General features: G+C 38.0%; 1 protein-coding gene across 1 annotated transcript in view; it reads right to left on the bottom strand.

Moving 5' to 3' along the window:
- Positions 1-16,880, bottom strand: part of GUCY2C (guanylate cyclase 2C) — a gene marked incomplete at its 5' end in the record, with an annotated part of 81,281 nt that overhangs the window by 12,621 nt on the left and 51,780 nt on the right. Inside the window, 5 exons of the mRNA XM_083365362.1 lie at positions 1,241-1,399; positions 2,288-2,379; positions 3,587-3,675; positions 6,498-6,635; positions 9,648-9,780. Of these exons, the coding sequence (XP_083221488.1) occupies positions 1,241-1,399; positions 2,288-2,379; positions 3,587-3,675; positions 6,498-6,635; positions 9,648-9,780 (611 nt within the window). The remainder of the gene's footprint in view (positions 1-1,240; positions 1,400-2,287; positions 2,380-3,586; positions 3,676-6,497; positions 6,636-9,647; positions 9,781-16,880) is intronic.

Consider the following 16,880-nt stretch of genomic DNA (forward strand, 5'->3'; position numbering starts at 1 on the left):
CAAAAATGCCAAATCCAATCTGAATATCTGGCTGACCATGCAACAAACTATAATTTATAAAGTAAGTATATTGGTCTAATTATGTAGAGTTTGAAATAGCATAAATACAGTATTACATTTAAAAACCATCCTTCCATAGATCAGACTTTCTATCTTCACAAATGCACACTGTGCATGGCAAGCAGGATACAATATTCCAAAGCAGCACTTGGTACAATACCAGTGGCCTTTCTAAAATATGCCCAAGAAAATTCAAGACTATATGTCCTTTTTCAACAAAATTACTTGGAAAATATAAACTTTATTCTACCCATTTGTAGAAGAATGATCTTTTTGTGAAAATGGTATTTTCGTATCTCTTGAAGAGGAATAGAATTTGCATGAAAGCAGAAGAAATTTTTGCATGCTATCCAGACATAACAAGAAAAATTACTCATGCTCTTCAATATTGTAAATGTTTTTGAAAATACAAATATATTCAACATAGATTTTAAAAACTTATCCTTAAGTGTTTGGACAAGAAACATATAAATCTGTTCACAATTCTTCAATGAACAGAATTCCCCTGCAGGTGCACACTATTGTTGTGATTCAGTGTCAGCCTGTGCTCCCAGCAGCTGAGTCTGAGGAATCTAAGGAGGAGGAGGAGGAGAAGAAGGAGAAGGGGTTTGGAGAGCCTTCAGTGTCAGAGGGAGGCTCTGACACTGAAGGCTCTCAGCCTTGGCCCTCCAGTCATGTTCCTCATGAGGCTCAGCTGTGTGAGGAGGAGGTGTTGGACTCAGAGGACTCACAGCTGAATCTGTTCAGAGACACTAGAAGCAGAAGGCAATCCAGCAGAGCAGAGCAGAGAAAATCTATGAGGCAACTCAGTGAAAGGAGGAGAGGGCATTGAGAAGCCACGCCTTGGGACAGATAATAAAAGGGGAAGGTGTGGGCGGTGCTGGTTGCTGAAGGCAAGCATTCGGAGACATTCAAAGAGAATCCTGGTCTGTTTTTGCTAATCTGTTTGACTCTTGTTTAACTCTTGTTGGATGTTTTGAATCATGTATTTTTGGTTAAAGAAAATGTTCTGCTGCTTTTTTGTTTAAAAGACTTTATTATTTGAAACTGTAAATAAATCTGGCTTGGGTTTTTTCCAGCCTTTTGATTGCTAAAAGGAAAAAGGGGTTGTCTCTGACACACAAACAGGGCCGGTTGTAGGCTGGAACAGAACAATTATATCCTGGTGGACAACACTCACCGTGGGAGAAGCATGAAATTTAGTTTGTCAGCTCTATCTCGTTCTGCTTTGTACAGCTTGGTTCTCTCTTCTACTAAATGCTCCAGGTTTCGTGAATACAACTGCAGACGTCGAATCAATGTGTCCATATAGCTCTCATTGTTTTGGCTGTGGTAGTTGCTAGGAATATTGTAAGAACAAAAATGATATTTTTAAAGAAAAAAAAGCAAATAGAACTTGATGGAAATTAATCTATAAATGTTATATAGTCAAAAGGAATAACCACCAATTCTCTCCCTCTGAATAATAATTATAAATAGATTAAAAATAACATACTAAGGATGGTTTTAAAAGTTGTAGATCAGTCTCAAAAGAAAAAGAAGTAAGAATGTTAGTATTTAAGGTTTTAAATTCTACACTAGATATCTTAATGAGAGAGAGAGAGAGAGAGAGAGAGAGAGAGAGAGAGAGAGAGAGAGAGAGAGAGAGAGAGAGATATGAATGAGAGAATAGTCAGGAAGATATATGTTCAGAATCGATTCTAGTCAGTGATGGGGAAGGAGATGGCCTGCCCTAGTCCCTGCTATGAGAGGTGTTGCAGGATTTACAACTGAAATTCCAGTCCCAATTGTGCTCACAGGTTGTGGACTACCTGGAGAAAGAGAGTAAGCGAGACAGAGAAGAGACAGAGAGAAGAGAAGAGCCTGGGTAGAACAACCTATATCACGGATGTCAAACTCGCTGCATCACATGACGTGTCGCGATGTGTCGTGACTTTTTTTGCATTGCCGGAGCTGGGGTGGGCACGGCCTCTGTATGATGCAACTGGCCCGTGGGCTGGTAGTTTGATATCCCTGAATATGATCCAACAGGATTTTTGCATCACTAAACTTTACAGTAAATAACCATGTTGTTTTACTTGATTTCTCTTCCCTTTATTTACATTTGTATCTTTTTTTCTCATACATGGACATTTTTTAATCAAATAATGGATTGTGATTTACTTTTGCCCATATCCTGAACATATTACTATATAAAACCTTGCTTTAATGTATATTATTTTCTTACCTAAATATCCTACCTAGAGTAGTTTCAATTTTCTTAAAATCTGGCCTCTTTTCTGGATCTTCTTCCCAGCAGCTTTTTACTAGAAAATGTATCTGGTGATGCATAATTCAAACCAGGGTTAATTAATATATTTTGGGATCTATGGTAAGATATCAAAATTGCATTTTTCCTTCAGATACAGTTCACTCATTTCCCACCCAATTTCCATTTCCTTGCTACACGTATTGTGTCAAATATTAACCAGTACCTCCAGTTCCAACTCTTTTTCTTTGCAAAATGGAATAACTAGTTAGGAAATTTATTTTAATATAGTCTACCTTTCCCCCTGGATCGTAAGACACTAACTATACAATGCATTCCTTCCATTTTTTTCCCTATAACCACAGTTCTGTGACTTAGCTTGGGTATGAGAGAAAGTGACTGGCTTAAAGTCACACAGTGAGTTTCCATGGTTGAGGCTAGACTGAACCTGGATCTCTCCTCTCTTAGTTCAACACCTTAACCACTACAACACACTGGTTGTATTATGAAGATTGAAATTAAAGATATTGTAGGTGAATTTGCACACTTTATTAAGCCTCCTTTTTTATGGTACAGGAACATAGATTGTGCTCTTCCAATTGGTTAGCCACCTGTCTTACACGCCTGCACAGTATTTTTTTTAAAAAAGCAAAAACACATCTCATCTGCTAAGCTGTTGATTGCTTTAATAACACTGATTTTATTGTTGCATTTTTTATTGGTATTCCTTAAGTGCACATATAAAGTGTATATATAAACAGGAAAAATTATAAATGGTATGAATAAATAAGTAAATGGGCGGGCTTATAGATATGAGCTGCAGAATTAGAAAAAGTCACTTGTGATTTCATTTAGTGGCCTTCTAGGTTTTGTAACCCAGATCTGGTAGCATATCTATCCCATTGTTCTTACCTCCCCAAAGGAAATTATTACCGGGTCTGTTTTCCCAATGAAGCACCAAGATTAGAAATAATTTGTTAGAAGAAATATGGCAGGAAAAATATAAGGGGGTTGCTTTTATGTCTGTTGAGGTGTATAAAACATCATTTTAACTGCCCCCTTTTGCACTTTAAACTCCAGCTGCTATGTAGGAATTTGGCACAACCTACATTCTAACAGTGGTACAGTTGGAGAAAACTTAATTACATTTTACAGATCTCCATGAGGTTGTTAATAGAAGCTCATTATAGGGTGTAATTAAAAAACACTGGACCCACAACACTGTTCGATACCTGACTCTTATCAAAAAAAACCCCTCTTGTTTCAGTTAGAACGTACATCTTGCTCTCGCTCCCCTTCTGTCTCCAATGAAAGATCTGGCCGGAATGGCCGTTCTTCTTCGCTGCTTTCTACTCTACAAAGTTTTTCTGGAGTGGGAGAGAAAATATGCAACATTTAAAAAATTAAGCATAAAAAGACAATGGATATGCTTGCTCAACCTGGGGAAACTCCCACTCTTTGGGAAAAATGGGATTTGAAATCTAATATATTTGGAGGATACAAAGAAGTAGGAGCATAGAAACAGAAATGTTGCAGGTAAACAGAAACCATCAAGGAAATATTTTATAAATAAAGATAGGCTCAAACCTAGCTCTGAACAAACCTGTTCATTCTTTGATAAAAACTATAGACTATGATTTTTCTATTTATGTGGCATGCCAGAATAAAATTCCTGCTAGGGTAAACAGAGGAATCAAGAGCAATTGAAGCATATTGTTACTACACACAGTATATAAAGCAATAAGGAAACAGTATGATGTTGGTATTTTTCCTACTCTCCAGATGCACTGAAGCTAAAGCTAAAAGTTGGGAGTCCCAATTATAGATTTCCTGTAACAAGTTATTTGATATTTAAAATAGTATGCTTTAGCTTACAGAAGCAAGTGACACCTCTAGTGAATTCCTTTGGACCCAGAATTTTTCCTTATAGGTGAGTTGGGTGGCTATATAAATTTGTTTAACAAATAAATAATGTTTTTGTAAACAGGACAAACATACTAAAATAAAAGCGTTTAAAGTGATGTTATAGCAATTTAATATGATACTCAGTGGTTTCCTTGTATTTGCTTTCCTATCCTGAACACATATTTGCTATTCTGTGCTATCAGCAAATGAGATATAAATGTAGGTTTGAAATCTTCACTCACATCTTCTCCAGTTCTTATAACAGAAAAAAGGTCATTAAAAACATCAGTGTCATCTCATAAGATCTTCTGTCTCCTCAGTGCTTTTTTTGTAAAAAAAAAAAAAAAGGTGCCGGAACTCACACATGTCATACAACCTGACTTGCCTAACCTACAAGGTTCCATCCAAAAAAGGTGCCGGAACTCCGTTCTGAGCGTTCTATGAGAAAGAAAGCCCTGTGTCTCTTTCCAGCTCTATTCTGACTCTAATTTATCTTCCTTTTTACTTTTTTTGTTTATCTCTTGTTGCTCAGCTATAATTTCATTCCCTATCTTTTTGTGTAAATATGTTGCATTTGTAAAATGTGCAGCAAAAATAAATGGGACAAAATAAAGGCAAATATGGAAGAAATGTTAAAAGAAAGTTTTGGCACTTACAAATATGCTTCTAAATCTTTTAAAAACATTTTAAAATGTTAAAATATAGTGACAAAACACTAAGCGTTTTATTATTACATTTCAGTTGTTCCTAACTATGTATCCTTCAAAATTCTAGATTTCAAGAAAATCAAGGTCAATGTAAATATTGGGTCATTCTTGTTATGAATATTCAATTACACTGCTCTAGAGGGTGGTTAGGCAAAATGCATCCATTAAGCTCCTTCCCCTTTGTAGTGTTACTCATTCCTCATGTTTTGGGGAACACATCCACACCAGTTTGCCAGAAGGACTACACAAAGAAAGTGGCTAATGTATTGCTGCCTCTCGTGTTTTCTTCTGTCACTCTCAGAACACAGAAAGTGTAAGAGTAGCCAGCAAAACAGAAGGGAACTGGAGGAAAAGATTTGCCACAGAGTTTCCTGCTGGAATATGTACAGTAACATGCACTCAGCGATGCTGACCAACAATATGATCCTATTATTGGGAAATTGGGGGGGAGCAAATTCAGAAACTTGTTAAAGGGGAGAACCTTCATTCCCAGCCTTTGAAAATTGCCAGACACTTTTGGCTATTAGTAGGTAAGCACTTAACGTTTTGATACCAAATCAAAAGAGAGATGTTTTACTAAATGCATGGGCCAAAGAAGTTGACTTATATTAGTTGATTCGTAGTGTTTCTTCTAAAGACTGTGCTATGAATATTATTTACCTATAACTTCTGCTTGGTAAAATATAAATGTGAAACCTGTGCTAACTAAACAATATGGCTCAGATCCTTTAGCAGCCCCAGAGGTGCCTGCGAGTTTAGAATTCTTAAGAGGTTCAGTGCTTGAATGGAAACCAACAATCCAATTTGATATGAAAAAGCAGGCTGAAAATTCATATTTGTTACCTAAATGAACTATGAAATAAAGAACTGAAATATCCAATCTTGGAAACTCCAGGATTTGAGAGTCAGAAAATGTTGATTTAAGACTGCAATTAATTCATCAGAAAATATTATTTTGTATTTGTTGGTTTCCTCAACAAATTTAGGAATTTAAATAATATTTAAAAAGAGATCTTTTTTTTGCTAGCATTGCATGAAATTTGAAGCTTCTTTAATTGATATAGTTTGACCTTATTCAGCTGTAGCTTTTTTTTTATTTCAAATTATAGCAAGAACATTTTTGGGAAAATATTAGAGCTAAAGACATAAATTGAACAATATTGCTAAAACATAGAACGTGTCATTTCAGGATGTTTTGACCTAGCATAGGGCATGGCAAAGAAGATAAAGTTATACAAATGAGGTAGACATCTTTCTAATATTAACAAGTGTTTTCGAGTATATGATTATGCTATCTCTTTTTGATATGTTTTTATGTACTAAAAATGAGATAATGAAACAATATATTTCGACATGGGCTTAAGATTGAATTAATTTAATGTTAATAATAAATGAACTATGAATCTTTCTTTTTTAGTTCTTTTTACTTTTTGTTACATTTCAGTTAATATAACATTTTTTCTGTACGTGTGGTACAACTGTGTTATACTTTTTTCTATTTCTATTTCTGGGAATATATTAATTCTTTTTTAAAGTGTAAACATATAGTCACCCCTTTCTTTATGCACCGTGTTTACCTTTAGAATCCCGACAATGGTTACTGTAGAAGGTCTCTTTACGCAGAATAATCTCTTGCGCTATAATTCCATAGCTATACACATCACCTTTCTGTGATACATCACCACAACGGAGGTGTTCAGGAGCAGTCCAGAGATCTGATTTACAGAAGGAAAACATGTTTGTAGATATGAGTAGCCAGACAGGTATCTGAGAATTTAATCTGTTCTCATATTGGTTTGGCTTCCATTAATTCTATTAATTTCATCTATATGAAACTGCTGGGTGAGATCATTCGTGGTTTTGGAGTTGGATATCATCAGTATGCTGATGATACCCAGCTTTTCATTTCAACCCCAAACCACCCCAGTGATGCCCTCGACGTGATGTCCCGCTGCCTGGAGGCGGTTCGGGTCTGGATGGGGAGGAACAGGCTTCGACTCAACCCTGACAAGACCGAGTGGCTGTGCGTACCGGCATCTCGGGATATTCAGGATATCCCATCTCTCTCTATGGGGGGTGAGTTATTACCCCCTGTAGATAGGGCTCACAACTTGGGAGTCCTCCTAGATTCACAGCTTTCTCTAGAAGACCATATAGTAGCTGTGACTAGGGGGGCCTTCACCCAGGTTCGCCTGGTGCGCCAGTTGCGGCCCTATCTAGACTGGGATGCCTTACGTACGGTCACTCACGCCCTTGTGACCTCTTGTCTGGACTACTGCAATGCTTTCTACATGGGGCTACCCTTGAAGACCACTCGGAGGCTCCAGCTGGTACAGAATGTAGCCACGAGAGTTGTGTTGGGAGTTTCCCAACACTCCCATGTTACACCTCTGCTCCGCGAGCTGCATTGGCTTCCAGTTGTCTTCCGGGTGAGATTCAAGGTGTTGGTAATGACCTACAAAGCCCTACATGGCATGGGTCCGGAATACCTTTGGGAGCACCTGCAGCCGGCGTCAACTTCCCTCCGCCCAGTACGCTCCCACAGAGAGGGCCTCCTCAGGGTGCCACCAGTCAAAGAATGTTGACTGGTGGCCCCCAGGGGGAGGCCGTTCTCTGTGGGCATGCCGGATTTATGGAACCATCTTCCGGTCAAGCTCCGGATGGCGCCTGACCTCCGCTCCTTCCGGCGCGATCTCAAAACCTACCTTTTCGAACAAGTTGGCCTGGCCTGATGGGATGGGGTTGGGTTTTATTAATCTGTTTTAATCTATTTTTAATGTGTTTTAACTTATTCATGGGCATTTGTTTAATCGTTTTTAATTTTTGTATCTTGTTTTTTAATATGTATTGCCCTATTCACCGCCCTGAGTCCTTCGGGAGAAGGGCGGTATACAAATAAATAAATAAATAAATAAATAAATAATTTGTTGCAGTTGATTTTGTAGATAATAGATGATAAATTGTCCTTGGATAATGGTTCTTTGAAGCGCATTACTTTAGAATGTAAAGTTTGGTTGGGACTGTGCGCAGTGTTGATATTATATGGTGCCAGGATTTTAGCAGTCGCTTCAGAGACCCCGTTGATATATGGGATGGTTGCCCAGGTTGTGGTGTTCTGTGAATCACAGTTTGAATGTCCTTGCAACATCATTGGACAAATTTAGGTGGATAGCCATTTTGTTTGCATACGTGGTAAAGGTAAGCTTTCTCCTTGGATTTAGCTGTCTCTGTGCTGCAGTGTGTTTTGAGTCTCTTGAACAATGTTCTTATGCAGCTAGTTTTGTGGGAAGTTGGATGGTTGCTTAAATAGTGTAAGATGCAATCAGTGTGAGTAGTTTTGCAGTAAACTGTGGTTGAAAGATTGCCACCTGGATGTCGGTAGACCATTACATCTAAAAAAGGTAAGGAATTGTTGCTTTCCTCCTCTGCTGTAAATTGGATGTTCGGATGTACTGAGTTGAGTTTTTGTAGGAATTTGGTGGTGCCATATCGTTTAATGACTGCAAAGGTGTCATCTATATACCTAACCCAGAACTTGGGTTGGTAATCAGACATGACTATCTGTTCAAGGTTCTGCAAAACAGCCTCAGCAATAATGTTTGATATGGGTGATCCCATGGGTGTGCCTTTAACTTGTTCATATATGGTGTTATTAAAAGTAAAAGTATATATATTGAGTATGTGAAGGCCAAATTCAGTTCTCAAGGGTATATGTCCAATAGGAGATAATACTCATTAGCTGATGTTAAGACCATCTTTAATGTACTGTGCTTGCTCATTTTATTTGCTGAAATATATTCTTGGTCAGGTGGTTCTCAATGTGTCAAGGATCTCTCAAGGGATTAAAATAGTTTAAGAAACAAAGTTGGTCTACTTTCTATGGGAATACACTGAACCAACTCTAAGGGACAAGAGACTTGTTGAGATCTGGCCACCAGACAAAAGCAGTCTAACTGCCTTGTATTTGTAGCAATTAGAAAAATTATGATTCCCTTCCTCTCAGTGAGGAAGGAAAGCACTTTGCTATGAGTCATAATTTTTCTAATGTATTATTGAAGCAGGAAAAGGTGATCGAGATCAGTTTAAGGACACATGAATGTAATTTAGAAGTGGATCCTCAAGTCTCTTGTTATATTAGTGAATTCATATAGGCTGCAATTAAAAGAAAGGTGGGGGATGTGATGGTTCAATAAAAAAAATCGCTTCTCAGAGTTTAAAAAAGAGCTGTGGCAAAACCTGATTTAATCACATATAATCCTGATTTAATCACATATAAAAAAACACATATTACTGTCTCTGTCTCAGTGGCATCATCTGCATCATTGTTAGATTTTCTAGATCTGACTGACTACAAAGGCCAGCATTCCTAGCAATATAACGATCGTCATACTGCCCTCTTTGCCTCGGAAACTAAAAGGTAGATAAAAGTAGTGTATTACCTACTACAAAATATGCTTGCCCCTATTGTGTAAGATGTTGTCGTGAGGGGCCATGACTTCATGAACAAACACATTCTTTGTATATGAGTCCTAGTACATACAATCTTTGGCATCTCTGCGTAAGTCCTTTCAGCAAATTAACTGCCAGTCAATGTCAGTACTGGTGTATTAGAGGGACCAATAATTTGATTCAGTATGAGGCAGTTTCCTATGTTTCCATTCCCAAAGCATGGGTGATATTCTTTTTTTTAAAGAGAGTAAATGGTTTCTTCCATATCCCTTAAGTACCTTTTTTAGATGGCAGAATAGAATTGCAGCCAAAATCAGTGATTTTTACAACCATACGTTTATCAACAACACAATTTGTGGATTTCAGGCGCCCATGGACCTCTGTTTTGCTTGAATGCAGGTAAGACATTCCCTGTGAAACAGAGAGGCAGAAGGTAACAGCATAATACCATTAGTAACAATTGTATGAAATAGACTGGGAGAGCTTGCTTTTGACAGTGGAAATTAGATCTCCAGCCCAGTCACAGCACTGACCTGAAAACAATTCTTGCATGATTTTACTCTGCAAGCTGGCAAGAAATTCTAAGACCTGTAGTTCCCACTATATCTAAATGAAATCATGTTAAAGAAATCTTGAGTAAAAATTAATGTGAACTCCAATTCAGTAGAGGCCCAAGCATGAATCCTTAGCTAAAGAAAATATCCCAGATTTGCAAGACTTTCAACCTACTTCGGAAATACATATTATAACTTTGACAAAATTTTAAATGACAAACATAATGTTTATACAACTAATTGGATTGGGAAATATCATTTTGTAGTATATAATGGAATTATTCCATATTTGTTTGCTGAGGTGATACATAAAAGATTCAAAACTGTTAAATGCATTAATTTAAAAAGTCTATAATATTTAGGAGCTAAGGTGAAAGTGACAAAACTGCTTCCTATTCCATTTGTAGTCTAGGTGAAATGAAGACCAAAGCGAAGTACTAAAATAACCTGGCTAACGAGTGAATGGCAGTGCAGGATTAAGTGTAATGATGTTTTCTTGATGCAATGTTTACCACTCTACCTTTTCTCCACCAACCACCCAGTCAGCTGGGCCCTTTTTAAACACAGATGTACCAGTCTTGCAGAATATTTGTAGTTCCATGTTCAGAAAAAGCCAGAAAGACAGGTTACCAGCATCAAGTACATTCACATGTCAACCTTTCACTCAGCCCATCTGAAAGAGGTATATTGTCAATCTAGGGAGGTATATTGTCTCCTGGAGCAAAAATCAAAGAGGTAACTGACTACTTTATTAAAATAATCAACCCCACGGATTATTACCCCTTTCTTCTACTACACGTGGGGACCAATAATACAACAATGAATGTGAAACCAATAATGAGATTACAAACAGCTAAGAAAGAAAGTTAAATTAAATTAAAGTTAAATTAAATTAGGAGGACAAGTGGTGTTTTCATCTATACTTCCAACAAAAGGCCAACATCCACTGAAGGAACAAAGGATTTTAGAAATGAATCACTGGCTTAAAAACTGGTGTCATCAACAGAACTTTGATTTCTTTCTGCATTACCTACATTAAGGGCTACTGGCAAGGGACGGACTACACCTCACAAGAACTGGAAAGAATATATTTGGAAAATGATTGGCTAACCTTATCAGAAGGGTTTTAAATTAAAATTGAGGGGGGATGGGGGCCAATATTCACAACCTTTAGAACCTAATTCCAAGCAAAAACCACTAGATAACCAATCACATAAGGAGGTAGGAAGTACAGAGAAAGCAGAAATAAAAAATAAAAACATAATGAAGTAGAGTGATGGAAAAGATGGAAGTCCCAGTTACAGAGTAGGAGATACAGTATAAGAAACATACCCAAGACCCATAAAGGACTTAAATGCCTATACACTAATGCTCAAAGTTTAGGGAACAAACTGGGTGAATTTGAAGTATTAGTACATGAAGGTAGATATGATACAGTTGCCATTGCTGAAACATGGTGGGATGAAACTCATGACTGGAATGTATTGATGGAAAGATATAAACTATTCCAAAGAAACAGACCTAACAAAAGAGAAGGTGGAGTTGCATTATATATAAAAGATCACTAGTTCTCTACAGAAATACATAAAATCAAAGATGAAAACCTCCTAGAATCCATATGGGTCAATATAAAAGGGGGGAAAATGACATTGCTATAAGCATATACTACAGGCCACCCAACCAAGCAAAGAAAGTAGATGAACACTTTGCTAATTAATTAACAAATGTATGTAGGAAACATGTCACAGTAGTAATGGGAGACTAACTCTGCAGCAACTGGGAGAACAAACAGATTCCTAATCAACTTGTCATCCAAAAGGTAAAGGAGGGAACCAGAGGAAAAGCCATACTGGACTTAATTCTTACTAATATAGAAGAAGTGATAGAGGGAGTTAAAGTTACTAGAACCTTGGGCAAGAGTGACCACGTCATATTGGAATTCAATATAATGCAAACACAAGCAATAGAATATAATGCAATCAGTGTCTTAAACTTTAAAAGATCTGATTTTAACAAACTCAGAAAATGCCTAAGCAAAATTTTATGGATTAAAGTCCTAAAGGGGAAACAACTCAAGAAGCATGGGAAGCTATGAAAAATACGATAATAAAAGCCCAATCCCACACAATACCACTGGAAAAGTAAAACAAGAAATCCAGGAAGAAATCAGCATGGTTGCACAAAATCTTTCTGACAAGCTGAAAGACAAAAAGGAGTATAAAAAATGGAAAGAGGGACACATAACTAAGGCAGAATATCAGCATATAGCCTGAATCTGCAAAGATGAAGGCAGGAAAACAAAGGATCAGAATGAACAAAGACTTGCAACAAAAGTCAAAGATAATTAAAAAAAGTTTCTTTCAACATTTAAATAACAAGAAAAAGTTCAGGGAAACAGTCGATCCACTTGAGAAAGAAGATGGCAAGGAAGTAACAGGCAGTAGAGAGAAAGCAGAGCTGCTTCACTCATTCTTTGCATCAATCTTCATGCAAAAAGAAACTATAGCCCAACCTACCAAAATCATAACTGTAAAAGACAGACTAGAAATAAAAATTAAAATAAGCAAGAAAATGGTAAGAGAATACCTGTCTGACCTTGATGAATATAAATCACCCAGATTTGATGGATTACATTGCAGAGTTCTGAAGGAACTGGCACATTTATGTCAGAACCATTGTATCATATCTTTTAAACATCCTGGAGCACTGGGGAACTACCAGAGGATTGGAAAAGAACTGATGTGGTTCCCATCTTCAAAAAAAGGGGGGGAAAACAGACCGAAGAAACTACAGACCAATCAGCCTAACATCAATACCTGGGAAAATATTGGAAAATAATAATCAAAAAACAGATCTGTGAACATGTAGAAACAAATAAAGTTATAACTAGTAGCCAGCACAGGTTTGTTAAAAACAGATCTTGCCAAACCAATCTTATTTCATTCTTTGACAAAGTGACTAAATTAGTAGATCAGCGAAATGCTGTGGACAGAGTATACTTAGACTTCAGCAAGATATTTGACTACAAGTAGATTACAATCTACTTCTTGGAAAAGTAAAAAAAAAGTGAAATAGACAGCTTCACCACCAGATGGATTTGTAATTGGCTGACAAACCATACTCAATGAATAGTCCTTAATATCTTCATAAATGATCCAAAAAGATCTTGACAGATTTGACCAATGGGCCCTATATAACAAAATGAAATTTAATGTGGAGAAAAGCAAGGGTTTACACCTGGGTAGGAAAAACCAAAGGTATAAGTACAGTTTAGGTTAAATCTGCCTCAAAAACAGTAACTGTGAGAGGGACCTTGGAATCCTTATGGACAATCACTTAAACATGAGCCAGCAGTGTATGGCAGCAGTCAAAAAAGCTAACACTAACCCTGGTTGTTTTTTGTTTTTTTACAAATTGTATTGATTTTCTAATATTACATTCACATATTTGAAAAGCAGCATGGTGGCTGGGTAATAGTAATTCAATTACATACAGATATCTTTACTACAGATTTCAGATTGCTACCATAAACATTTCCTCTCTTTTTTCCCTTCATATGTACTGTCTATTTGTGAATTTAAAGACAGGTTTTATCCTATCAATCACATAAAAATAACTTTCTTACATATATCCATAGTTTTTAGTTTACAAATATTCTAGTTGTTTTAACATACAATCTTTTAGACAATCAATGACCTAATAAATTTTTCAATTTTAATTTCCACTAACATTTAGATTTAACGTTTGATATTTATCATTCCCAAGATTTTTAATATACTCCCAATTCATCTATCACCATTCCTCACAAAATGTAATATTCAAAATACACATCCCATTTACTTAACTTCTCACCCTCTATGTCAATAAATTAAGGATACAATATGATATCTTTCCTTTTTGCTAATTTTCAGTTTTGCTTTTTTAAGTAGTGATCAAAATTTCTTTTTTATTTCAATGTTTAATACTTCCTCTCTTCCTCTTTGTATCTGCTATCTCTTGCTTAAACTGATAATTTTTGTTTTTAATGTTCTATATAGACCTATTTATGACTTTCAACAATAAGTTTTTAGCTTATCTACTTTATTCACCTTTACATGACCTTTATGCACAAATCAATATACAAATTAGCTATTAGTATTTATACTTCTAAATTTTAATGACCAAATTTTTTTCTTTATCTCAGTTCATAACAATGTCTTGTGTTCAAAATGCACATCTTATCTATTTAAGTACATTCTGTTTTAGATTTCGATAAGATGGTCAAAACTCCATTCTTCTTGAGTCTTATTCTGGCTTTTTTCCTTTGCCAAATCATCTTCCATGTCCTTGTTTATGGGTCATCGAACCAATCTCCTTGTAATATCATGTATATTAATTGATATTGGCAAAACCACCCAGTTGCCATTTTTTGAGAGGACTTGTAGGTCTAGTGGGTTGTCTCTTTATTCTTCTATATCGACATGATTGTTCTGAATTGTTTGTCTTCTCATCCAACTGTTCTTTTTCTAAATCCTCTAGTTCCTTTTGTGTTGTATAAGAAACCTTTTCCTTTTTCCAAGTTGTCGATATCTTTTCTGGATTTTCAAATATCGATATTTGTTGAATTGTGGATTCTTCTCTCATAGTATTTGAATGTTTCATTTTTTTTTCTATTGTATATTGTATAGATAGTTCTTTAGTTGAGGTCAAAGTTTGGGCTTGTTCCTTCACATAGCCTCTTAGTATTTCATTGGTAGTGGTAAGAGTTTGAATTAGTGTTTTCAACATAGCGAGAGTTTGTTGATCTTCATCCATAAAGAAATTTTGTTCCTGGCCTTCTTCCATATTGGTATTTTAAACTAAAGGCTTTACACTTAGAAAATCCAAGAGAGAGATTTTTTTTTCTAGTTAGGGAACACAGAGCCTTTGACAGTTGTTGTTCAGGAGCTCTCAAGGTTATGTATCTTATCTATTTCCCTGGGCAGTCAGCCAGGCCCCTTTTAAAGTTTCCCTTTGAGTCCCAAAGTTATCTTAATCTTTTCAGTTTTTCTTTTCTTTTTTTCATAAGAAGAAACCCAGATTTCCAACAGAAGTAAATAATGAAAAACGTTTAAAATGCCCCTGGATATTTAGTCGTTGCTTTTTCTGAAGAGAGGGCTAAAGTCCCCCTTCCCTCGCCTCAGGGGGGAGAATGCTTAGCAGCTTAAGGAGATACAGAAAGTAATTAGGGTGTAAAAGAGGTAGATCTCACCCAGTCTCTTCTGTGCTGCTTTAAGAGTTGCCTGGTGGAAAATGTGACTTCAGCTGTTCACAGCCTAAAAACGAGCCATAATGGCCAGTCCTTTTGTCCACCAGTTTGGAGGAATCACCAGGTATAACAGGAGAGTTGCAGTTCTCCCGTGATCCAGCGAGCACCCGTCCTTGCTGGTCACCTCTTCAGGGTGACTTTCGGCCCTTTTCAGGGGACCCCAGTGATGCAAAACTGGACGGGGGAGAGAGAGCAAGTCTCCTAACTGTCCATAGCGGCTGTGTGGCAAACTGGAAGCCTCAACACTATCCTTGGTTGTATAAACAGAGGCATAGAATCAAAATAACATGAAGTATTAGTAGCGCTTTATAAAGCCTTAGTAAGGTCATACTTGGAATACTTCATCCAGTTTTTCACCACATTACAAAAATAATGTTGAGACTTTGGGAAAAAGTGCAAAGAAGAGCAACTAAGATGATTAAAGACCTGGAAACAAAAACATATGAAGAATAGTTGCAGGAATTGGGTATGGCTAGTCTAGAGAAAAGAAGGACTGGGGGAACATGATAGCAGTATACCAGTATTTGAGGGGTTGCCATAAAGAGGAGGGAGTCAACTTAAAGCACAGAAGACAAGGCAAGAAACAATGGATGGAAAATAATAAAGGAGAAAAGCAACCTGGAATTAAGGAGAAACTTCTTAACAGTGAGGACAATTAACCAGTGTAACAGCTTGCCTTCAGAAGTTGTGGTTGCTTCATCACTGGAAGTTTTTAAGAAAAGACTGGATAGTCATCTATCTAAAATGGTATAGGGTGTCCTGCTTGAGCAGGGGTTTGGACTAGAAGACCTCTAAGGTCCCTTCCAGGTCTATTCTGATTAAGATAGCTGAAGCCTCTGTCCCTGCCAGTTGCCCAAGTGCACTTCAACACCCTTTTGGGCAATGGTGGCAAACCTATGGCAAGCATGCCAGAGGCGGCACTCAGAGCCCTCTTTGTGGGCACACGTGCCATGTCCCGGAGATGGCAACCATCCCTCTTCAACCAGTCACCCGAGGTCCCACATGGCCGGATGCATCCCAGCATGGCTGGTTTCCTTCCCCCCATCCCATCCCTCCTGGCCTCGCATGCTCTCCTTTTCCCAGGCATGATCCACTGCGTCACCTCCGCAGCTGTCATCCAGCTGTCCACCTCAGAGGCAGCTTTTCTGAACTGCTGGCGGCAGGCTGCGGAGCCCCAGAGTGCACCGGTCAAGGAGCCAGCAGGCTGTGGCTGCTGATGGACACGGTCGGCCCCCATGCGCTCACTGGCCTCTGTGTGCAGGGGCCGATGGTGTCAGACAGCAGCTGCCCCGGCCCCTCCCTCACCTTGCCCTGTGGCAATGGCACCCCCTCCCTGCCTCGCCTCACTTCACCCCACAGGACGAGCCTCCTGCCCGCCACCCCACCTGCCAGTGACTCCCTGTATCTCCCCCAACCCTGCCCAGCCCCCACAGGCGTCCCTCCCCACAAGCAACATCCAGGTGACCACGCCCACTTTGGCCACACCCACCCAGTCTTCCATGACTACCACAGCCACGCCCACCCAGTGGGCCACCTCCCACCTGGCACCTGGCGATAAATAAGTGGGTTTTGGGTTGCAGTTTGGGCACTCGGTCTCTAAAAGGTTCGCCATCCCTGCTTTAGGGACAGTGACTGATGATGAGCTTTCTCCCCAGCCAATGACCTGAATG

Source organism: Vipera ursinii (assembly GCF_947247035.1).
Source record: "Vipera ursinii genome assembly, chromosome: 6".
NCBI classification, from domain to species: Eukaryota; Metazoa; Chordata; class Lepidosauria; order Squamata; family Viperidae; genus Vipera; species Vipera ursinii.